This window comes from Salmo trutta, chromosome 24, assembly GCF_901001165.1.
Source record: "Salmo trutta chromosome 24, fSalTru1.1, whole genome shotgun sequence".
NCBI classification, from domain to species: domain Eukaryota; kingdom Metazoa; phylum Chordata; class Actinopteri; order Salmoniformes; family Salmonidae; genus Salmo; species Salmo trutta.
In genome coordinates this window covers 29,421,222-29,446,523 of record NC_042980.1, presented here as the reverse complement: position 1 = coordinate 29,446,523, position 25,302 = coordinate 29,421,222, and the positions used below count along the sequence as shown (strand labels likewise).

The following is a 25,302-nucleotide window of genomic DNA, read 5'->3' as shown; positions in this document are numbered from 1 at the left end:
AGAACTGGGTTTAATATAGAGTACCAGTCAAGAGTTTGAACACACCTACTCATTCCATGGTCTTTCTTTATTTGTACCATTTTCTACATTGTAGAATAATAGTGAAGACATCAACACTGAAATAACACATGGAATCATGTAGTCACCAAAAAAGTGTTAAACAAATCAAAATATATTTTATATTTGAGATTCTTCAAAGTAGCCACCCTTTGCCTTGATGACAGCTTTGCACACTCTTGGCATTCTCTCAACCAGCTTCATGAGGAATGCTTTTCTAACAGTCTTAAAGGAGTTGCATGGTAAAACGGAACGATTGGAATTCTGCCAAAATTGCAAACTCTTGCCACCCTGCATACCGGTAAGCTAAATCAAGAGTATGTCAAGTATTTGAAAGTATCTAATGTATGTACAGTGCTATTTGAGCCAGATCTGCTAGGCAGCTTCTTGAGCGAGAGAGTAGCCTCCATCCCAGCAGTTGAGGTCATATAGAGACGAGTCATATTCGTACCAGAGGTTTGTGTACATTTTTCAGGATGTATTGAAATATTATCCAAAGATAGTACTGAATAAGGTGACACGTGTATGCATATCTCATATAGAGCTTTTTGTGTGTCCACAACATTGTGTGGTGTTATATTGTTCTATTCATATTATTTCACAATTGTCACATTTCCTTTGTGCTTTTATCACACAGACAGTAAAAATGTAAGACGTTATGTCACTGAAGGGTGTTTTGTAAACTGTTGGATAACAGATGTTTGTATGTTTTTGACAGTATTTCCAGAATAAACATAACCCACTTTTATCAACAGTAATGGAATCAAATAATATCTGAAAATACTTTTCTCCATTCTTTACATGTCATGCATTACATTGTCTTTTAAAAGGGGAAAATAAACATAGCAGATACAAGCAGATCCTAAATCGCTGGAATTGTTTGTAACTGCAATGTCTTTTTCCTTTTACTTTAGATGAAAGCGCATGTATGAGTACTGTAAGATGTGTGAATGTGTTTTTCCTAGGTGTATAAGCTCAGCTATCCTCTTATGGCAGTGTGACTTCTATCTAGATGCTCATAGGAAGTAGAGAACTGCCGTTTTAGAGAGAAAAGTATCATATCCCTGTTGAAAACATGAGTTTAGTTGAGTTTTAGTTTGCCGCCGTGTTAAACTTTAGAATAAATGGAAGAAATGTGTTGTTTTGCATAGAGTGAGACAATTCCACATTCCACTGCTAAATGGGAATTTTAAAACCCTATGTTATTCCTCTGCCGTACTACAATATAATATGCTATGCTACATTCAAAGCCTTGATTAGTGCTCGCCTTATGCATGTTACTTTAATTTTGGTTTGTTTCTAGATGTCATCATATTCAATTTATTGACTTCTGAATAATAAAAAATCCTGCTACATGTTTCTTTGTGCATTTTATATTTTTTTAATTTCAGGGAATCTGAATGTCTGTCTGAAAACGCATGCGAAATCAAATATTGACCATCACATGGGATCCTACAGTAATTCTATTTATTTAACCTTTATTTAACTAGGCAAGAACACATTCTTATTTACAATGTCGCCTACACCGGCCATATGGGACTCCCAATCACGGCTGGTTGTGATACAGCCTGGATAACTACAGCCTACTAACGCGATTATTTTTGTGCAATAACAAAAACAGATTGCACTTTTTCTCTAATGAAGTATGGGCTATTGTATTTGTATTCAATATGCTGAACCAGTCTTCGGACAGCATACTTTCAATGTGTACTTTTTCAAATGTGATTGGCTAAGTCTCGACCAATCACATCTCTTGGTTGGAATCTGCACCACGTGAGTACGTGCCCATTTGACGTTCCCATGGCAAGAGTGGAGAAAAGGATTCCTGCCGATTTTTGTCATTCTGTGCAATTCTAGTTTTGAAATAACAAGAAAATACGCTTTACACAGCCATGCGGCGAAGTAAGGCCGAAGTGGAACGCTATATTTATTCAGTACAGAGTTCCTCTCCTTCACTCAAAGAGGTGAGTCCAACCGGCTTCACTTCATCCTGCGTGTATTAGCTAGCTAAGCTAACGGCCATCGTGGCCTGGTATGATAGCTAGCAGTACTGCAAGCGTTTAAAGTAACTAGCTAGCCACAGACTAAATCTGAAACAACAACAAGTAGCTAACGGATCCTTCATTTTGGATAGCTAACTAACGTTCGCTAACTAGGCTGGGAAATGTGACACTTCTCAAGTTCATCCATCGCAATGAAGAATTCCGTGTGTGGAAAACGCGCGAGCAGCAGGGCTGGCTATATTTTGAAACATTTCATGCCCTTTAGTTAGTTGTGTGTCACTCTTCCTATGCAGATGGCCATGATCGCCTTTTTTCCCCCCCCTAGCTAGCTAGCAATTTTTTATATTTCAATGGATCCAGCTAGCCAACTTATGGAATTTCCAGAAAGCTCGTACGATTTTCGTATGTATTAGGCAACTAAGTTAGTTGGTTACCAAAGTTTTTAGTGAACTTTAAAATACAATACGTAACCATGTCTGTCTTCAGTAGTTAGCTAACTAGCTGTTATAACTATATATGAGTTTAACCTTATTTTAAACTAGGCCTTCATATGTTCTCTTTCCACAGAAACCAATTAAAGGATTTTTATTTGCTAAATTATACTTCGAGGCTAAGGAGTATGAACTTGCGAAAAGGTATGCCCTGAACACATTGACATATTGAAGTCGGTATCTACATCTTTTGTGTGTTTATTCAGAATGTCTGGTCCCCTCTTTTAGACATGTATCGGAATACCTGACGGTGGCGGAGAGAGATCCCAAAGCACACAAGTTCTTGGGCCAGCTTTATGAGAGGGAAGGAGATGTCAACAAGGCTGTAGGATGTTACAAGGCAAGCTGATATTCCTGCCAGTTGCTCACTTACTTAGTAATGTTAGTGTCCATTAGGCTTTGTCAGTCATCCAGTTTTATAATTTATTTGTTTGAAGAAACAGCTAAATAAATGTGGTGGTTGGAAATTATTACATTGATAGAAGTCATACACTATCTGTAATATTAAAGCTGATCCCTAAAAAAAACAGCTATGCCAATTGCAAACCTAACTATCTGACAGTGTAAAGATGCTTTCAAGTCTTTAATTGTGTGTCCAGCGGTCTGTGGACCTGAACCCAGCCCAGAGGGACCTGGTTTTGAAGGTGGCTGAGCTGCTGGTCAGTAAGACCGAGAGAGACAGCAGAGCAGAGTTCTGGGTGGAGAAAGCTGCCAAGTCGCTGCCTGCAAATCCTGCTGTCTTCAACCTCAAGGTAAGAACTCTAACACAGTATTGATTTCCTGTATTAAAAGCATTTTGGGCTTTTTTAAAATTGCGTGGCTAACCTGAAATAGTGTGTCAAGGTTAAAGACTGCCTGCATTGTGACTGGAGGATTGTTTAGAAACTGGCACAGGGTTGTCCCAAGATCACTACCTGCCTGTTGAGTTGGCAGCTGTTTGACGCATATGCCCTCCTCGCCCCCTCTCTCCCCTCAGGAACAGTTGTTGAGCAGCAGACTGGTCCCGGGGACTAGACACTTCTGTTTAAAAAATAATCAGCTGTTTAAAAAAAAATCTGCTCTTCAACAATCCTTGCTAATGCTCCTTCTACCCCCTATAGGAGCGGCTACTGAATCGACAGGGCCAGCAGGGACGGAACCAGTTGTTTGACCTGCTGCAGGCAGAGCTGGCTAAGAGACCTGGCGATGCCCATATCAACATAAAGCTGGTTCAGCTGTTCTCCTCTGATGGCAGGCTGGAGGAGGCTGTCAAACACTGTCTGGCCACAGAGAAGAGAGGCCTGCTTAGATCCAGCTTGGACTGGTACTCTACTGTAGTACACACTCTACAGGTCAGCAGGATGCTCATAAAATACAATATACACTTATGGAATTACATGTACAATGATAAAGTGCTTAATTTGGTGTTTCTCAGGATTTCCTAGGCCAGCCCAGTGTTTCATCCAATGAGAAGACGAGTAGACATCTGCAGAGAGAGCTACTTTTGGCCCACTGCAGCCTGCTGAGACTGACCCTGTCGGGAAAAGGACTGCAGCCTAGCATCAAGGCCCTCGGGAGGTGTGTGTTTGACAGAACCAGGCTAGGCAGGGAAACGTGACTGCTGGCACTTGGCTATAGTTAATCCATGCTTAGTCTACCAACAGAGTTTCTGCATTAGAGTGTCATTCTGTAGAGTCCTACTAGATTAGTAGCAGTGTGCATGTGTTTTGTACCTTATTTAACACCTGTCTCGCTCTGTAGTTTTGACTGTGCGATGCAGGGCCTGAAGAAGACCGCGTGCAGTGTAACAGATGATCTGAATGAGGTCTATGTGGAGATGAGGGGACATCTGTACCTGCATGCTGGCACTCTGCTGCTGAAGATGGCTCAGGAAAGAGAACAGCAGTGGAGGGCTGTCATTGACCTGGCTGCTCTCTGCTATCTACTGGCTTACCAGGTAATGCACACAAACTAGAAGCTTTGTATTTAGCAAATGACAGTGTCTTTCATGTTGTATCCAACTTCTTTTCATTCTTCCTATTTAGGTCCCGGGGCTGAAGAGCAAGGCGACTAAAGGGGACCAGTCTTCTCCTCAGCATCTGGAGCTGCTGGCCAGTGACAGACAGAGCCAGGCTGGACACATGCTGCTTAACCTCAACCCTGACACGCATACCTTTGTCAGAGAGGTGGTGGAGGCGTTTGGTAACCGTAGTGGTCAGGGCTCTCTGTTTGAGCTTTTGTTTGGGCTTCAGGCTCCGGCTGGTACTTCCTTCATCGGCAACGACGACATCCGCTCCATCAACACACAGGCTCCAGCGATAGCTGACCTCATCAAATGGGACAATGGTATGATGTGTGTGGGTCTACACAACAGGAGACGAGCTGATCTCACAAGTTCCCTGTGTAACCCTGTTCCTCCCCTGTCTTAAGGCTCCATTCAGCTCAAAGGAGGGGACCTCCAGCAGCTGTGTTGGCTGGGTCTCCAGTGGTCTCTCATGGCCCAGAGGCCTGCTCTGAGGGACTGGCTCAAACAGCTGTTCCCCAGGCTCATCCTTGAGACCTCCAAACTGGACACCAACACACCTGAGTCCATCTGCCTGCTAGACCTGGAGGTGGGTGTGGCTGGGGTGGCTCTACAATATGTCTCTACAAGGCTCAACAGCCTTGTAACAATCTTCTAATAGTGTCCTTCGAATGATATCGTTGATTGTTTTCTTTTGCTTAATTTTTCATTCATACAAAGAGCTTGAATGCTCTGACAGTGGTCACCAACCTTTTCTGAGTCAAGATCACTTTCTGAGTCAAAATGCATGCCGAGATCTACCGCTCTGATTTTTTTATTAACATGACTTAAAAAATGTAAGCCTATGCAACATTAACCAATTAAAAACAGTACAATAGCAATGAGGTTTGTGGAGTAAGCTGTAGGCCCAATACATTTTCACTGCGTATTGGCTTTGCTTGAATTTACCTGCTTGAATTGTTGTTCGGGACATTGAATTGTTGTTCGGGACGTTCAAAAAAAAAAATACAAAAAAAAAGGTCAAAATTTGAGGTAGGCTATATGATCACACCAGTAATAGATCCATTGTATTAATTGTGAGGCACAGCTGAGTGAGCATACATTTAAATAATTCGCTTTTTATTTTACTGGGCTGATGGTGCCTGCATCTGATGGTCAGTCTCAGTGGAGGGAGAAAGCAGCAGACTGAGGGTCCACCTGTCAACATCCCTCCGCTGACACTGACCAAAAATGGACACTGACCAAAAACGGACTCTGTCTTCCAGATGATGGCGGAACTTGAGTCGCACCACATTATTTCTGCCTCATGCTCAAATTCATGTTGTTACTCCTATGAACAGAGAAAGTGAAATATTCCTCGATGTAAAAAAAAGACTTAAGCCGCTAACAATAACGCAAGCTTATAGATACACTTCCTACTCGTTCATTACTGCTGTGCTGCTTGTTGTATCGCTGAGTGGAAAAAGAACGCACATTTTATTGGTTATAAAAGTGTTGAATACAAAGTGTTGACAGTGCTGAGTAAGAACTTAAACATGAACTCTCATAAAAACAGCAGTTCTGCTGTATTCGTTGAGTCTTTCTCTAGTCATAGTTTTCAACATTTTGAAATCTCAGTATCAATTTTGCCGAGGATTTCTATTATGCCTGCTACGTTACTGCAGACTCGGTCATCTGATTGGCCAGTGGTAGCATAGTGCACTTGATTTCCTCTCCAGGCCCACCGGGAAGGCAGAGTTTGTACCTTCAGACACATGAAATGGCAACAGTTTGCCTCCTGGTGCGCAGGGCAGCTGAATAGGCTGCACCTACCACCAACAGCCCAAGACTAATAAAAAAAAAAAGAAATAGGAACACAAGGATTAGTTGTTGGGTTTTTTACAGAAATGTTTGGCGATGGACTAGAAATGACTTGGAAATTGACAAGTCGAACTCAATCGACCGGTTGGTGACCACTGCTCTAAGAACTAATGCAATACATTGGGGGGGATTCCCTCCTCTCTAGGTGTTCCTGTGTGGGGTGGTGTGGTGCAGTCACACCCAGCTCCAGGAGAGGGCCAGGATCACTTCTACTGGTCAACAGCAACTCCATGAGCCCCGCTGCCTGCCCCTGCCCCTCCTCCGCCTCCTCTCCACAGACAGACAGAGGGAATGGTGGGACGCTGTCTACAGCCTCATACACAAACAAGCTGCGTGAGTCACTACGGGTTCATCGCTATACTTATATGATAGATGGCTGAAATCGAGCGTTTTACTACCCACGCTAGCTCTGTAAAAGTTACCCAGGCACCATTCCCTCCTCCCTCACTTGAACTGATCACAGATATCATATAAGTTGTGTTAAAATGTAAAGGCTGCTCTGATCTTCCAGCGTCTGGAGAAATCAAGCTGACTGATTGCCCTGTGGTTAACATGACTATGGTTCTGCTTCTGTCTGTAGTCCTAGTATGTATAATATGGTCTCTTCCCCCCCCCCCCCCCCCCCTTTTTTTCTTTTTAGGCCTGGCATGTCAGCCAAACTGAGGATGACCGTTCAACATGGACTAAGCACCCTTCGAGCTGGAGAGAAACATGGCCTTCAACCAGCCCTGCCCATACACTGGGCCCAGCACCTCAGCTCAACGGTATACACCTCAGCCAGATGGCAGACCTGCCTTTTTCTGTCACACACTACATAAGTCAACACATGCTAGGTGTCTGTCTGAAATTATTTCCTCTGCCATTTACTCAATAGTATTTATAACTTCCAATTAGTGTATGGTCATTATTTATAACTCTTGGTCTAGTCAGAATATTACACATCAGCAATTTCCCTTTGGTACAGTAAATTATGTCTGCTTGAAACTACTTCTGAGAATCCGACTCAGAACGATGAGTGCTTAGTTATAATGGATGATTTGGAGCATTGCCATTTCTGCATTTAGATTTAACACCTGCTGTGTTGTTCCCAGGGGGTTGGTGTGAACTCCTACTATGACCAGAAGGAGTATATAGGGCGTAGTGTCCACTACTGGAAGGTGGTGCTCCCCCTGCTGGACAAGATCAAGCAAAGACGCAGCATCCCTGAACCCCTGGACCCCCTCTTTATACACTTCCCCTCTAGAGACATACAGGTGAGCGACCAACACAGCTGCTTCTCTGACCGACTGGATTAGAACCTAGCTTTCCACAATACTTGCTAGTCTGCTGAGTTAAAGCATTGACACGTGTAGACTTTTCATATCACTGATGCCAATCGTGAAAATGTACGAGTCCAGGCTTAATGTATGCATTGCTCTATTTTCATTGGTTAGTGAGGTTGCGTTTGCGTGTTAATCTCAGATCCCATCAGTGAAGGGCTTTGAGGAGGAGGCCATGATAGCGTTTGCAACCCTCTTGGACGTCGAGGGGAGGACCGAGGAGGCTATCACTACTCTGGAGACCATCAACAACATCTCATCTAACTGGCACCTAGCTAGGGTATGTAGTGAGGGGTTCACTGCTCTACCTTGCTCTGGTAGTCAATCCCCTGCACTTTTCCCACTCTGCGCTTTAGTGCCATACCTTCTAGTGCAGCTGCCAGCAAAAATAATTATTTTGTGTGCAGGCAGCATTTGTATCTCTTTTAATGTCTTACCATAGAAAATGCATTTGTTATGAATTGTCTTTTGATATCTCTGTGTAGATCTTCCAGCGTCTGTCTGAGGAGGCTGGTAGTGGGGTGGAGGAGACTCGGGACAGGTGCGTCATGTTCCTCAGGAAGTTCAGAACTTACCTGTCCAAGATCTACAATGCCAATGCTGACGACATGGACAAGGTTATACACTTCAATATACGGCATCTATACACATGACTATTTGCCAAAAACATGTAGTCAAAGATTTAAGAGTTGGAAGCATGACATTCAATCATTTTCACTGTGTGTTGTTCCAGCTGCCTGTTTCAATGGAAGAGGTGATGGATCTCCTGAACGATGTGAACCAGCAGCTAGGGGAGGTTGGAGAAGCGATGGATGAAGAGGGCAGACCGGTCCACTTCAGCCCTCAGTTTACTGAGCCTGCTGCCTCAGTCTCTCAAATCAAATTCGCCCCTTTAACCCCTTCCCCCAGCAAGAGCTTTGTCCCTCCCTCCAAAAGACACATGGTATGATAAATGTTGACTTGTAAACATACACTGAGTGTACAAAACATTAGGAATACCTTCCTAACATTGAGTTGCACCCCGTTTTGTCTTTAGAACATCCTCAATTTGTCAGGACATTGACTTGACAAGGTGTCAAGCGTACCACAAGGATGCTGGCCCATGTTGACTCCAATGCTTTCCACAGATGCAAGTTGGCTGGATGTCCTTGGGTGGTGAACCATTTTTCATACACACGGGGAACCTGTTGAATGTGAAAAACCCAGCAGCGTTGCAGTCCTTGACACACTCAAACCGGTGCACCTGGCTCTTACTACCATACCCCGTTCAAAGGCACTTAAATGGTTTTGCCCATTCACACACAATCTCTCAATTGTCTCAAGGCTTAAAAATCCTTCTTTAACCTGTCTCCTCCCCTTCATCTACACTGATTGAAGTGGATTTAACAGGTGACATCAATAAGGGATCATAGCTTTCACCAGCTCAGTGTATCGTGGAAAGGGCTGGTGTTCCTAATGTTTTGTACACTGTATGAGACACTGATGCTTTTTAAACATTCACATTCATGTACTTCAGTTTTAGATTTACTGTACAGGTTTTTTCTCACCTAAATAATAGAAATACCTTGACATGAAAAATATAATGAAAATATAATTTTCCATTTCCCCAAGACGCCACCTCATTGGGCGGAGCACCAGAAGTCCCTCCTGCAGATGCTCTGCCAGCAGGTGGAGGCCCTTAAGGTCAGCCCTGGCTTCATTGTCTTTGAGTATATGGGAGATGTTGCCCATGTCAAGTGTGCCTATTAATTCAATTATAGATGTCCATGCATGGTTTGTGTTAAGTGTTGTGTGGTTGGGTTGCAGAATGAGGTCCATGACCTGAGACATAACTCGTCAGACAGCATGGCGTCACCCCACCAAAGGATGTATGGGTATGGGGCTGAGAGCATGCAGGAGGGCTTCCCCCCAACACAGACCTTCCATGTAGCACCCCTCACCGGTAGGAACACAGTACACAACTGGGTTGTGTCGTTTCGGGCTGTATTATTAGGAATACTGAAATAGCAATGTTGCTAGGATATAAAAGTATGACCGTTGATTATAACCTTTTCTCTTTTTGTTTACAGTTGCCACCACACAGGCCCCATCTATGTATTTCAATCAATCCCCTGCTTATAACTCCGGACAGTATCTCCTTCGTCCTGCAGCCAATGTTACCCCAACAAAGGTAGGTGTTTATACCTTGATTTTTCTTTGAACATTCAGAATGGTTTAGATGCTTGAAGTGGGAGAGTATTTTCGGTGGCAAGTATGAATGACGTTTTAATGAATTTTCCTTTTGTCTCAGGCTCCTGTGTATGGAGTCAACCGCCTGCCACCCCAGCAGCACATGTATGCCTACCAGCAGCCCACTAACACTCCTCCCCTGCAGTCAACACCAGCCTGCATCTACCCTCCTCAAGACCAGGTCTTTGGCACCCCCCTCCACTTCGAGTCACCAGCAACCAGTCTACTCTCCCCATACAGCGAGGAATACTACGGCCACTCTCAGCCCACCACCAACCCTCCCCTCCCCGAGCCTGGCTACTTCACCAAGCCCTCAGTCGGACCTGTCCAACCACCAAAGAGCATTGAGGGGAAGCCTGTGGACTTTGGGAAGATCGCCTTTGGCCAGCAGGTCCCTGCTGAGCCTCTTAAGGTGCCTGGCTTTGGTGCTGGAGTAGTCGCCCAGTCCACTCCATCTGCTGCCTTTAAATTCAACTCTAACTTCAAATCCAACGATGGGGACTTTACCTTCAAAGCCAAAAACAGTGAGAACCTGTTGGGGCTTCTGACATCAGACATTCCCACCAAATCGGAGGGCCCCTCAGAGGTGGAGTCTCCTAGCCAGGGAGGGATATTTAGCTTTGGCACTAAAAGTGTGGCAGGCTTCTCCTTCACTGATGCAGCCCAGAGTCGGGACAAACCAAACCTGTTTGAAAAAATTGAACAGCCATTTAGTTTCACTGATCAGACCAAGCCAGTATTTGGGCTGGAAAACACAGCGGTGGAGAAAGGACCGGAGAGCGATAACGACAGCACACATGTGGAGGAGGATGAGGATGGGCCTCACTTTGAGCCCATTGTGCCCCTCCCTGACAAAGTAGATGTGAAGACTGGAGAGGAGGAAGAAGAGGAGATGTTCTGTAACAGGTCCAAGCTGTTCAGATTTGACGCAGAGACAAAGGAGTGGAAAGAGAGGGGCATCGGCATAGTCAAAATCCTAAAGCACAATACATCAGGGAAAGTGCGTCTGCTGATGAGGAGGGAGCAGGTTCTGAAGATCTGTGCTAACCACTACATCACGCCAGATATGCTCCTGAAACCAATTGCTGGCTCTGACAAGTCCTGGGTCTGGAATGCCATTGATTATGCAGATGAGGAACCAAGGCCTGAGCAACTGGCCATCCGGTATAAAACGGCAGACGAGGCATTGCTCTTCAAAACAAAGTTTGAAGAGGCTCAGAAGATAGTTCCCAAATCTCCAGAAAAGCGGCAAGATCAGCCAGATAGGAAAGCAACTTCTCCTAATTCATCTGCTCCTCAGGTGACAAACTTTGCTGCCCAGTTTGCAAAGAAGGATGGGGAGTGGCACTGCGATGTCTGCTATGTAAGAAATCCTGCTACAATTATGCAGTGTGTTGCCTGTCAGACTGCCAACCCTAATTCCCTGTCAGAGACAGACCGCAAACTGGCTACTGAAACCAAAGGCTTTACTAGTGGGGCAGCTTCAGTGAGAGGATTTACTTTTGGATTTGGAGCTGACTTGTCAAAAGACACCAGCAGCGCAGGATCTATTGGAAAGGGATTTGGGGCTTTTGGAGCTCAGATACCCTCCTCCTTTACGTTTGGAACCAGTGGCACCACTTCTATACCTGCTGCTGGTTTTGGAGCCCAGTTTGTTATGAAGAAAGAAACCACAGCAGGAGTAGCAGCAGAATCAAAGCCCTCAACCATGCAATTTGGTGCTCAGTTTGGCAAAAAGCCAGGGCAGTGGGACTGTGACACGTGTGCTGTAAGAAACCAGGCCTCCTCAAGCAGTTGTGTTTCTTGTCAAACTCCAAACCCTGCAGCCAAAACGGTTGTAGATGGAGCAGCAGCATCAAAGCCCTTAACCAATCCATTAGGGTCTGAATTTGGTGCCCAGTTTAGCAAAAAGCCAGGGCAGTGGGACTGTGACACGTGTGCTGTAAGAAACCAGGCCTCCTCAAGCAGTTGTGTTTCTTGTCAAACTCCAAACCCTGCAGCCAAAACGGTTGTAGATGGAGCAGCAGCATCAAAGCCCTTAACCAATCCATTAGGGTCTGGATTTGGTGCCCAGTTTAGCAAAAAGCCAGGGCAGTGGGACTGTGACACGTGTGCTGTAAGAAACCAGGCCTCCTCAAACAGTTGTGTTTCTTGTCAAACTCCAAATCCCTCAGCAAAATCAACAGTTGAGGTTGCACAACCACCAAAGCCAACAGTGTCAGGCTTTGGTGATCTTTTTGCTAAGAGGGACAGACAATGGGACTGTGACACCTGTCTAGTGAGGAATGATGCATCAGCTTCTAAGTGTGTTTCCTGCCAGACACCCCATGCTAGCATCATCCCCTCTCTTGGGGCCATGTTTGCCAAACAGGGGGGACAGTGGGACTGTGACACATGTCTAGTCAGAAACGACAGCTCTGCTAGTCAATGTGTCTCCTGTCAGACACCCAATCCCAACGCTAAGAGCACAGCCACCCCCTCCAGCTCATCCTTCAGCTTTAGCTTTGGGAGTCAAAGTACATCTACTCAGCCTGTAGGCAATGTGTTTAAAGCAAACTTCAACAGTGACAGCTCTTTTCAGTTTGGCACAAGCAAAGTTGATAAAGGTTCCCCTGCATCCTTCAAGTTTGAGACCCCCCAGGCTGAAAGCAGTGGCTCCAGTGCTGCAGGCTTCTCTTTCAATATGCCCGTCCCAGCAGGTGGCTTTAAGTTTGGCACTCAAGAAACGGCAAAGAAAACCCCACCAGATGAAACTCAGACTCCTGCTTCAGGGTCTGCGTCCATGTTCCTGAAGAATATCGCAGAGCAGCACAGAGAAAAAGAGAAGGAATCTGGCGTCAGTATATCTGCATCAGTGCCTTCAGTGGACAACACCAATCAGGATGAGAATGGCAAACCCAATGACTTCAGTTTTGCAGATTTGGCTAAGAACTCACAAGGAGACTTCAAGTTTGGACAGACCGACTCCAATTGCAAAGGCTTCACCCAAGGTGGCGAGCAGCTGTTCACATCCCTTCAGTCAAACCAGTGGGCAGACACTTCCGCTGACCAGGATGAAGAGGAAATATACAAAACAGAAGAGAATGACGATATCCAGTTTGAACCTGTGGTCCAGATGCCTGATAAAGTGGACCTGGTCACAGGAGAGGAGGATGAACAGGCCCTTTACTCACAGAGAGTAAAGCTCTTCAGGTTTGACGGAGACATCAGCCAGTGGAAGGAGAGGGGTGTTGGAGTCCTCAAGTTCCTGAAGAATGCTACCAATGGCAGGCTGAGGGTGCTGATGAGGAGAGAGCAGGTCCTGAAGGTGTGTGCCAACCACTGGATCACCACCACCATGAACTTGAAGCCCTTGGCTGGTTCCGACAAAGCTTGGATGTGGCTTGCTAATGACTTCTCAGAAGGAGATGCTAAACTGGAGCAACTCGCCGCCAAGTTTAAAACCCCAGAGCTGGCTGAGGAGTTCAAGCTTAAGTTTGAGGAGTGTCAGAGGCTCCTGTTGGACATTCCACTGCAGACTCCTCACAAGCTTGTCGACACAGGCAGAACTGCACATCTCATCCAGAAGGCAGAGGAGATGAAGTCCGGTCTGAAAGACCTTAAATCCTTCCTGACTGATGACAAAACAAAGATCAAGGAGGACGACAGCCAAGCTAACATCACGACAGCCAGTAACACCTCAGGTCTGATCAGCAAGCCCCACGTGGAGAGCACTGGCCCTGCCTTAGAATGGGACAACTATGACCTGAGAGAGGAGGCTCTGGACGACAGTGCTGACACATCTGTCTACGCCTCACCCCTAGCAAGCAGCCCAATCAGGAAGAACCTCTTCTGCTTTGGAGAATCCACAGCTGGCTTTAACTTCAGCTTCCAGCCTGTCATCAGTCCTACCAAGTCGCCGGCCAAGCTGAACCAGAGTGGGGTGTCTGTGGATGAGGAGCAAGACGTGACCCAGGAGGAGGAGAGGGATGGCCTGTACTTTGAGCCTGTGGTTCCTTTGCCAGACCTGGTGGAGATCTCCACTGGAGAGGAGAATGAAAACGTGTGTTTCAGCCACAGAGCAAAGCTGTACCGCTATGACAAAGACCTGAACCAGTGGAAGGAGAGGGGCATCGGAGACCTTAAGATACTGCAGAACTACGACACCAAACGAGTCAGACTCCTCATGAGGCGGGACCAAGTCCTGAAGATCTGCGCCAACCACTGGGTCACGTCTTCTATGAAGTTGGAGCCCATGAAGGGTGCTGAGAAGGCCTGGGTCTGGAGTGCCATTGACTTTGCTGAGGTAGCTGAGGGAAATGTGGAGCAGTTGGCAGTGAGATTTAAACTGCAGGATGTGGCCAACTCTTTCAGAGACATCTTTGATGAGGCTAAAACCGCCCAAGAAAATGAGATTCTGGTCACTCCCATAGCCTCCTGTGAGACCCCTCCTCAGGAGGTAGCAACAGCTCCAGGGATGACAGTGTGTGGACAGGCTGCTGTGGCCATCCTGGAGGAGACCACCAGAGAAAGGACAGAGCTGTCTTCTGAGACTTTCCACACCCCTGACAGCAAGGCCTCCACTTCCACACCACACAGCCCTCTCAACCCCTCTAAGATGGTGATGTCTCCTCCCAAGTTCTTCTTCGGAACCCACTCTCTCCAGAAGATCTTTGGCAGCAGCCTCCCGTTGTCCAAGGAGGATGGTTCTTCAGAAATCTCCAAGGCTAAAGACAGCGGTTGGACTTCCCAGCCCTCACCTGCATTCAAAATCCCAGAAAAGGGTAAGCCTTTTATTGTTATCCTTTCTTAGTTGATCTTGTAGTTCAGTGTGAACTGCTTGTTTTTGAATGGTGATTTTTCCCCCCCCCCCCCCCCACACAATGGCGTTGTCACACAATTTGACCCCATTGTGATTCCAGTCATGCCCCATTGGTTCATCTCATTGCTTCTTCCACCAGCCCACACTGTTGTTAGCAGAACCAAACTTAACCCAATCACTCCCATTAGCCTAATTTACATCTACTTCCTCACTTTTGTAATTTAATGATATAGTTTTTAAAATATGATAGCAGATGTAATCAATTACCGTAATTTCCGGACTATTAAGCGCACCTGAATATAAGCCGCACCCACTGAATTAAAATATATATATATATTATTTTGAACATAAATAAGCCGCACATGTCTATAAGTCGCAGGTGCCCACCGGTACATTGAAACAAATGAACTTTACACAGGCTTTAACGAAACACGGCTTGTAACAAAAATAAATAGGCTTTATCGAAACACGGCTTGTAACAAAAAATAGAAAATTAGCAGTAAACAGTAGCCTACCAAGAAAGTCATTGGTCACTATCTTCCTCCTCCTGTGCACTGAAACCACTGAACCACTGAAACCACTCGGAGTTGAATAGCCTCAGAATTGCTTCATGCGATATTGGATCGTTTTCATTGTCGCTCTCGTCACTTTCATCCGGAGGCAAATCCCCCGCTGAGCCCTCTTCAACACGCAGCAGTCCAGCCTTTTGAAACCCGTTGATGATAGTGGATTTTTTGACAATGCTCCACGCTGTCAGGACCCACTGGCAGACTTGACCATAAGTTGCACTTCGCATGCGGCCCGTTTTAGTGAAGGATTTCTCCCCACTTGTCATCCAAGCCTCCCACTGAACACGGAGCGCCATCTTAAATGCACGATTTACACTGATGTCGAGTGGCTGCAAATACTTTGTTGTACCCCCAGGAATCAGGGTGACAAAATGACTACCGTAATCAGAATGATGGGAAGTTTGAGCGCGCTCGATTTCATCTAAACAGTAAACAAAAAAGTTGTTTGACCTTAACCCGTTCGGCAATTTCATTGGTCTAATGAAAGCTTCATGCCGCCAAAAAACTGAGCACGTCACAGAATTTTTATTTTATTTTTTTTTAAATGTGAAAGCGGGAAAAATCCATATAGCGGGAAAAATCCATTGTTTAAGCCGTGAGGTTCAAAGGGTGGGAAAAAAGTTGCGGCTTATAGTCCGGAAATTACGGTATATAATCCAGTACACTTGTACTGTACACTTGCCTAGTAATCAAATCCCATAAGGATAATGCAGTCACTCCATTTTCAAAGAATTATAGCAGGCTACATTTTCATGGCGACAGGACAGAATATAGAAAGATTGTAGAATCCATTACACTTAGATATAATGTAATGATGTTCAACTTGAATCTCACTGAAGACGCATTTCAACACACTTTAATTTCTTAATCCAACCCCCCCCCCCCAATTCCAGCTTGTCTCACCTGCCAACCATTATTTTGTAGGATTGGATTTTAGGCTTTTCAAAGATAACCCAATGGCTTTTTGGACCAGCACCTCATCCACCCAATTTGAGCCCCCAGGTACTCTGTCACTGCACTGTGTGTGTGCTGTGACACGTCACCTACACAGTTGTCACCTGGCTGGGCCTGCTTTGTAGCCGGTCTTAACCCGCATGCAACGAGTGGAACATACAAACCTTTAGTACAACAACCTAACGAGCTGCATGCCATCTGATACTCAAGAGGTACTGTTACTCTAAAGCAGGGGTATTCAACGCTTACCTTACAAGATCCAGAGACTGCTGTTTTTTTTCTTCTACCTGATAATTAATTGCATACACCTGGTGTCCCAGGTCTAAATCGGTCCCTGATTAGAGGGGAACAATGAAAAAATGCAGTGGACTGGCTTTGAGGTCCAGAGTTGAGTTTGAGGGCACTCCTTGACAAGTGTCACTAAAGCTACAAGAGGGTGGAACACATTTCAAACTTTACTTGTTAGGCTTACTGCGAATAAAAGTTAGGCTAGCTGTTTAGCTAATAGAAAGGTGAAAGGACTAAGTTCCTGGTAACAGCCAGTGGAGTGTTGAAGAGGATAGAGTTCTTCTGTTGAAAGGAGACACGGGGAGATTCCAGCCATGCTTCCTGACAGGAATGTACTGTCACACACACTCTTCAACGTCACACACACATTTTTAGTCCAGGATGGGTAGCAACAGTGTGAAAGGCAACACCTTGTCTGGTTCGGTCCAGAGATTTACAGTACGTCCCAGATTTCAAACCCAGGTAGAATGTGCTGCTGTATGTTACAAGCGTTTGTTTTTCTACCACTGGATGGTCATCTAAGGTTATACCAAAGATCATTTTATTTTATTTTGAATTTTATGCACGCTTGAAGTATCAAAATAAACAATTTATCAAATTTGATTTGGCCTGCTATTAGCCCCACACAAACACAGAATAACAGCTTTACTACATGGACCAACGTGTCTGTCCTATATCTGAGACAGATAAGAAAGATCAGGGGGATAAAAATTCTACTGGTACCGGGGGACCTTCAGACAAGTCTTGTAAGGGCTGTGGCCATCCTAGAGCAAAAAACAACATGTTCGTGTCTCACCTTTCCACAGTATGTAGCCCAAACTGTCCGGATGCTACAGACAGAAGTCGTCTGTATCGACTTCAGACGAGTCCCAAGATGCTTGTGGGGGTTGTAGATCAAAACGGAGAACACCACCGTATTCGTAAGAGTCATCTTTGGTCTACAATAGTTTGTAGGCCTAACACCACTCTGTCACCTTTCACTGCAGATGCGGAAGTGCAACATAAGTGGATGCAGTGGGTTGCAGATTGAGACGCATCCAATGCAAGAAAACATACCTTTGGCCATGTAGTGTATGTAGACATCTGCTCGTCAAACATCTCCTTCCAAAATCATGGGCATTAATAAGGACTTGGTCCCCACTTTGCTGCTAAAACAGCCTCCATTCTTCTGGGAAGGCTTTCCACTAGATGTTGGAACATTGCTGCGGGGACTTGCTTCCATTCAGCCACGAGCGTTAGTGAGGTCGGCACTGATGTTGGGCGATTAGGCCTGGCTCGCAGTCGGCATTCCAATTCATCCCAAAGGTGTTCGATGGGTTTGAGGTAAGGGCTCTGTGCAGGCCAGTCAAGTTCTTCCACACCGATCTCGGCAAACCATTTCTGTATGTACCTCGCTTTTTGCACGGCGGCATTGTCATGCTGAAACAGGAAAAGGCCTTCCCTAATCTGTTGCCACAAAGTTGGAAGCACAGAATTGTCTAGAATGTAATTTTATGCAGTAGCATTAGAGCATCCTTCACTGGAACCATGGAAAATAGCCCCAGACCATTATTCCTCCTCCCCCAAACTTTACTGTTGGCACTATGCTTGTGTGGCCAACCACTTCGCGGCTGAGCCGTTGTTGCTCCTAGATGTTTCCTCTTCACAACAGCACTTACAGTTGACCGGGTGCCATGTTGAAAGTCACTGAACTCATCAGTACTGACCATTCTACTGCCAATATTTGTTTATGAAGATTGCATGGCTTTGTGCTCAATTTTTAGCCACACCTGTCAAATGGGTGTGGCTGAAATGGCAAAATCTACTAAGTTGAAGGGGTGTCCACATACTTTTAGTGTCTCTAGGTTAAACTGACAGATTTTTATGGGGATGTTTGTATTAAGCTAATTGGCATAGAATCCTCTATGGTTGGCCTCATGTATACTGTAGATCCATTGTTCTAATGTTTGATGCCTTCGAGATTCACTTCCGCAATAGTTAAAGCATTCTCAGAGATGAGACTGCTTGCTTGGTGTGGCGAAATGCATGATGTCAATATTTTGAGATGCATGTGTTTCGGTTTGGAACTAACCCTAGACATGCAACTACCTCCTTAGTGAAATGGTTGTGACTTTTTAGCAGGTGAAAAATGTTTAGGATATTAACTGTTAGCCTGTCTGCCCTACAGTACCAAACAACCTTGCAGCATAGTTGAGTCAAGTCTTAAAATGTTCCGTCGATCCATTTATTGTACAGTAATTTGGGATTATATTATACAAATTCACCTTGGAGGTTAATAAAGTTGTATCATTCTGTTACTGCCTTCAATGTCTCTATTCTGTAGGAAGGGGGTCTGCTGAGTTGTCTCACTCTTTGTGTTGTGTTATAGCACCCCCCCAGGCAAAGGCTGCTGATGACGGTGAGGTGGAGGTGGTGTACGAGAGGCAGCCGACTGCGGAGCAGGCTGCTTTGGCCAGGGAACTCCTGCTGCCTCTCACCTTCTTCTGCTACCAGAACGAACCAGGAAACACTAGTGACGACCAGACGGACGGTGAAAAATGACACCAACACTCTCTTGCAAAACTTTTCTACTTGTATGAGCAAAGGTTTACGCATTGTAGTTGACTGTGTTACTAATGTTAGTTTGTGTTGCAGATGAGGACTTTGAGACTGCAGTTAAAGCGCTGAATGGAAAACTGTACCAGGATCCTCCTGAGAGAAAGGCTGCAAGTTCTGGTAAGTTTCATAGCCAAAGTGGCTATAGAGAGAGGTATGAATTGCCATTGATAGGTTGGTGAAATTTCTCAAGTTACCTCTCCAATAACCTACTCCTCTCAGCAGCTCAGGCCGAGATGGGTGCTGAGGGTCTGTACCCGGAGGTTGAGGTGGTGCGGGAGAAGAGGTCTACTCCAGATGAGGAGCAGAAAGCCAAGCCGCTGCAGCTGCCTCCAACTTTTTGTGGTGTAGGCGGCAAGGCAGAGAAAGACAAGCCAGAGGACTTCAAGACAGAGGTATGCAAAGCACAAGAGACTTCTATAATATATTCATTTGTTTGCACATGTAGATGAACATCTTATGTGGCATTAGGATATAAGAAATTAAAACTACTATAGTTCTCTCAAGCAAATATTGATGTTTTGGTTGTGTTTCAGGACACAGAGAGAAGCGCACACCCTGTTTCATGTGAGGCTGTGTCCTCCAGCACCGGCGATACAGTGCCAGAACAACAGTTCCCAGATCAGTCCCCCAGCAGCCAGGTACAGGTTCCAGATCTGTCTGAGGCAGAGGCTGAGTTCCCAGCTCAGTCGGTAGCCATCCAGGAGGCAGAGGTCCAGCAGACTCCAGATCAGTCAGACTCCACTCCAACACAGTCTCAGACTGCAGTCTCCAGCAGTGTGGAGCAGGCTCAAACTTCAAACCCTTCAGCAAAACCTGCTGCTAGTGCCCCAGCTTTGGTGACTGCCTCATTTGGATTTGGTGCACAGTTTGTCAAAAAGCCAGGGCAGTGGGAGTGTGACGCATGTCTTGTTAGAAATGAGGAGTCTGCAAGCAGTTGTGTTTCTTGTCAAACTCCAAACCCTGCAGCCAGCAGTGGTAAGCAGGCTCCAGATCAGTCAGACTCTACTCCAGCTGCTACCAGCAGCAGCCCCATAGACCTGTCTACCAAGAAGACCTCGGAGCCGGACTCCACATCGACATTTACTACAACCGTTACTCAGGGTATGAGATATTTATCATTGCAGAGCCCTTTGCATTCTACACCTGATGAGGAAGAGCATGTCCCTCTTGTGAATACATTTGATATACTCACAGCAACACCATCTCACTTCTGACACCAGTACAGCATCCTGTCTTCTCATCCTTTATTTCTCCTTTACAGATGCTCCAAACTCATTTGGCTCCTTGGGCTTTAGTGATCTGGGAAGGGAAGGGATCTCCTTCGCTGATCTGGCACAGAACACTGGGGGTGAATTCGCCTTCGGAAAACAAGGTTGGCACTTCTACATTTTCTGAATACAGTTGACTGAAGGAAATTCAATATGTGCTTAATTTTAAGGTTTTACAAGTTTCCATGACACAACTGTGAGCTATGTTTAAGTGAAAACAAACATTTCAGTTTTTAAAATGTTTCCTTGTTAGATTCTAACTTCTCGTGGGCGAATGCCGGGGCAGCGTTGTTTGGAGCTGCAGCTCCACCCAAAGCTGAAGGAGGGGAGGAGAGGAGTCATGAAGAGGATGCTAATAATGTGGAAATTCACTTTGATCCCATAGTCACCCTACCAGAGGTACTTATCAATGCACTGCTACTAATCTAATTCCACTTAACCTTACTGGGAATGTCATCATTAGAAAGTAAAGTAGCCTTGGATTGTGCGAGCCGGAACACCTCATAGGTACAGGAGCCTATCACCTGTTTTCTGAAGCGTGATGCAGCTTGATGTACACCCCTCAACAGGACGGTAGGCTATTGCAGGGCCTTGCCCCAATCTATCTCCTGAATGCCAAGCAGAGACTCCACGTCATTATAACTGACTGTAAATGTGTTTTAGATGGAGGCTTGTTCTAGAGCTGTCATGACTCTACATTCTATCTGTGACAGAAAATCTTGCCTGTTCTATTTGATACATTTCTATACAAGTTCTGTAAACTTACACCCTCCTGATTAACCAGTGCGTAACTGTGTTGTCTAGGTGGAGACTAAGTCAGGGGAGGAGGATGAGGAGATCCTGTTTAAGGAGCGTACCAAGCTGTACCGCTGGGAGAGAGACCTGGGCCAGTGGAAGGAGAGGGGTGTGGGAGACATCAAGATCCTCTTCCACCCCGATAAGAGGTTCTACCGGGTGCTGATGAGGAGGGAGCAGGTGCTGAAGGTGTGTGCCAATCACACCATCTGCCAGAGCATGGAGCTCAAACCCATGAACACCTCCAACCAAGCCCTCGTTTGGACCGCTACCGACTTTGCAGGTAGGTCTACACACAGCTCCGCCATACACAGCGCTATGTAAATATATTAATTATTGTATAGTTGATGACTTGATAAATGTATTGATCCTGTGTTCTCTCCAGAGGGTGAGGGTAAGGTGGAGCAGTTGGCAGCCAAGTTCAAGACAGCAGAACTGGCTGAGTGTTTCAGGAAGACCTTCTGTGAGTGTCAGAGCCGTATAAGCCAATCAGAGGCCTCGGCCCTCTCCCCCCAGATGTCCAGGGTCCAGGAACATTCCAGAGACACCAACCCCCAGGTCAGTGTTTCTCGTGCCTGCTATTGTATAGGTGGAGTGCCTAGCCTACGACTTTTGTCCCCTCCACCTAAAATAATTTGTTGGGTGTTTTACTAAAATGATGTCCTGTAAAATAATCTATATGAAACTCTGCCCCCAGGTGTACCTCTCCATCTCCGCTGACGACGAGCCCCTGGGAACGGTCACCATAGAACTGTTCTCTCACATTGTCCCCAAGACTGCTGAGAACTTCAGAGTGCTGTGTACAGGACAGAAAGGCTTCGGGCTGCGCAACTCTGTCTTCTACAGGATCATACCGGGCTTCATGTGTCAGGTGAGGGGGGAGTGCCGGTGTGGGGTTGGACGGTTTCCATTAAATAACACAGCCACAAAGTCTAAATTGGCTATATTGTAAAAATTCATGAAAAAACACATTTGCTTTTTGGTCTTAATATAAGGTTGTTGTTGGGTTTAAAATCAGATTTTAAGAAGATAAGTTGTAGAAATGTGTGGTTTATGACTTTGTGGCTATGTTAACTAGTGATGACCACGTTAAACTGAAACCAGACAATACTCAGAACCACCAACGTGCTTTCATAATACCATGTTTCCCAAATAGGTCAGTCAGTGCCTCTTGGAACACAAAAACAGTTTGTAAACCACAGCTCTAATTTAGCTTTTATCTGTATCTTGATAGGGACACATCAGATAAGTATTTCCTAACATCTTTCTGTCTGTACTCAGGGTGGCGACCTCACCAACCAGGACGGGACAGGAGGGAAGTCCATCTACGGGAACAAGTTTGAGGACGAGAACTTTGACGTGCGCCACACGGGCCCGGGGCTGCTGTCCATGGCCAACTGTGGCCGAGACACCAACAACTCCCAGTTCTTCATCACACTGAAGAAGGCTGAGCACCTGGACTTCAAACACGTGGCCTTTGGCTTCGTCAGAGAGGGCATGGATGTGGTCCGCAGAATGGGAGAGCTGGGCACCAAGACTGGCAAACCCAGCAAGAAGATTGTCATCACTGAATGTGGACAACTGTAGAGCTTGGGCTTTGGTCACTGACTAGACAACTCCACTGTAGGGCTGAACATGTAGTCACTGACTGGATGGCTATTGGCCTTCACTCTGGTCATGGACTGGGGAGTTATAGCATTTCAAACTGAGCACAGTTATAGTAGGCAGATATCAAATGATACTTGGGGCTCTGGTAGTGCACTACGGGGAGAATTTGCTTTAATTTGAGACCGGGCCAGAGTCTCCTTCTGATGAGTGTTGCACTTTCTCCCTGCCGCAACCTGAGGGCTGCATGTCCCTGTGTGAATCCCCAGACTCTTTTTTTTTTTTTTTTTGTGTGCATGTGTTCCAATAAGAGTTGACAGTGCTGGTTCCTTCATAAGCTCCCTAACCCAATTTGTTTTGTGAGATTATCGCAACCTTTTTAAAAAACCAACCAATGTTTTTTGGTATTGTGTTCCTCTTGCTGCCTGTGTATACTTTTTTTAGGTGTGTTTTTGTTTGTGTGTAGGCTATACAATGATTTCATAATGTGCAAATTGAGAGACTACACCTGTCTTAAACTAAAAGGTAGGAATATGAAGTCTGACAATTTGGGAGTGGTGACATACTAAACATAATATTTTATGCTTGGTTAACAATTCTTATTGTCAATAAATAAATACAAGATGCTGGAGATGGTCTTTACAAAATAAAGTTGCTTTATAACTGAACCTTGTTCGATTTCAAATATACAGTACCAGTCAAAGGTTTGGACGCCTACTCATTCCAGGGTTTTTCTTTATTTTTACTTTTCTACATTGTAGAATAATAGTGAAGACAAACTATGAAATAACACATGGAATCATGTAGTAACAAAAAGTGTTGAACAAATCTAAATATTTGAGATTCTTTGACGTAGCCACCCGTTGCCTTGACAGCTTTGCCCACTCTTGGCATTCTCAACAGCTTCGAGGTAGTCACCTGGAATGCATTTCAATTAACAGGTGTGGCTTGTTAATTTGTGGAATTTATTTCGTAATGCGTTTGAGCAAATCAGTTGTGTTGTGACAAGGTAGAGTTGTTATACAGAAGATAGCCCTATTTAGTAAAGACCAAGTCCATATTATGACAAGAACAGCTCAATTAAGCAAAGAGAAACGAGTGCTGAATCAGATGACCTTGGCCTCCATCACCCAACCTACTTTAAGACATGAAGATCAGTAGATCTGGAAAATGTCAAGAACTTCGAGAGTTTCTTCAAGTGCAGTCGCAAAAACCAAGCGCTAAGATGAACCTGGCTCTCATGAGGACCGCCACAGGAAAGGAAGACCCAGAGTTACCTTTGCTGCAGAGGATAAGTTCATTAGTTACCGGCCTCAGAAATTGCAGCCCAAATAAATGCTTCACGGAGTTAAACAGACATCTCAACATCAACTGTTCAGAGGAGACTGCGTGAACCAGGCCTTCATGGTCGAATTGCTGCGAAGAAACCACTACTGAAGGACACCAATAAGAAGACTTGCTTGGGCCCAGAAACACAAGCAATGGACCACTGGAAATCTGTCCTTTGGTCTGATGAGTCCAAATTTGAGATTTTTGGTTCCAACCGCTGTGTCTTTGTGAGACGCAGAGTAGGTGAACAGATTATCTCCGCATGTGTGGTTCCCACTGTGACGCATGGAGGAGGAGGTGTGATTTAACTAGGCAAGTCAGTTAAGAAAAAGTTCTTATTTACAATGAAGGCCTACCCCAGCCAAACCCTAACCCGGATGACACTGGGCCAATTGTGCGCCGTCCTATGGGACTCCCAATCACAGCCGGTTGTGATATAGCCTGGAATCGAACCTGGGTCTGTAGTGACGCCTCTAGCACTGAGATGCAGTGCCTTAGACCGCTGCGCCACTCGAGAGTGACAGTGTCACCAGCAAAGCACCCCCACACCATCAGTGATTTATTTAGAATTCAAGGAACACTTAACCAGCATGGCTACCACAGCATTCTGCAGCAATACGCCATCCTATCATTTGTTTTACAACAGGACAATGACCCAAAACACACCTCCAGGCTTTGTAATGGCCATTTGACCAAGGAGAGTGATAGAGTGCTGCATCAGATGACCTTGGCCTCCACAATCACCCAACCTACTTTTGACTGGTACTGTATATTTAATGTATTTGTTTTACAAGTGAACAGCTAAAGAGGTGTTTCAGAATTAAGCTTATTCACTTTTTTACTGAACATTACAAATGGGCCAAGTTGAAGAAAGGCTGGCTGCCTGGCAAAAAAAAGTATATCTGTACAATTAAAATACTGTTTGTCTATATTTTATAAATGTGTTAAAATCCTGAGAATCTGGAATGAAGCTTATTCAGTGGGGAGTGGTTATAACCTTTTCATAACAGCTCACCTGGAGCCTCCCACTGCCGGTCTGATGAGGTAAGCAGAGGGCACAGATGCTTGCTACTTGAAAAATGTAAAAAAAAATAAAAAGCTATTGTGCTTGTGTTTTAATGAGCAACATGAATA

At 45.2% G+C, this 25,302-nt stretch overlaps 1 protein-coding gene across 4 annotated transcripts; it reads left to right on the top strand.

Moving 5' to 3' along the window:
* Window positions 1–1,829: 1,829 nt before the first annotated feature.
* On the top strand, window positions 1,830–23,507 carry ranbp2 (RAN binding protein 2). 4 transcript variants are annotated; one of them, XM_029711764.1, is made up of 31 exons: window positions 1,830–2,021; window positions 2,628–2,695; window positions 2,780–2,891; window positions 3,151–3,303; window positions 3,652–3,882; window positions 3,966–4,108; window positions 4,292–4,487; window positions 4,576–4,876; window positions 4,961–5,142; window positions 6,559–6,746; window positions 7,054–7,177; window positions 7,505–7,666; window positions 7,875–8,012; window positions 8,218–8,349; window positions 8,466–8,675; window positions 9,344–9,415; window positions 9,539–9,674; window positions 9,802–9,902; window positions 10,023–11,703; window positions 11,878–14,724; window positions 16,256–16,333; window positions 18,942–19,103; window positions 19,208–19,288; window positions 19,391–19,563; window positions 19,705–20,272; window positions 20,433–20,543; window positions 20,693–20,838; window positions 21,244–21,517; window positions 21,620–21,792; window positions 21,932–22,105; window positions 22,516–23,507. In XM_029711764.1, the coding sequence occupies exons 1-31, from the start codon at window positions 1,950–1,952 to the stop codon at window positions 22,819–22,821; spliced, it is 9,495 nt and encodes a 3,164-aa protein (XP_029567624.1). In that variant the 5' UTR covers window positions 1,830–1,949; the 3' UTR covers window positions 22,822–23,507. The 4 variants fall into 4 exon arrangements, with proteins under 4 accessions (XP_029567624.1, XP_029567622.1, XP_029567621.1 ...); XM_029711762.1 differs by having other exon boundaries at window positions 10,023–14,724; window positions 19,394–19,563; XM_029711761.1 differs by having other exon boundaries at window positions 10,023–14,724.
* The last annotated feature ends 1,795 nt before the right edge of the window (window positions 23,508–25,302 follow it).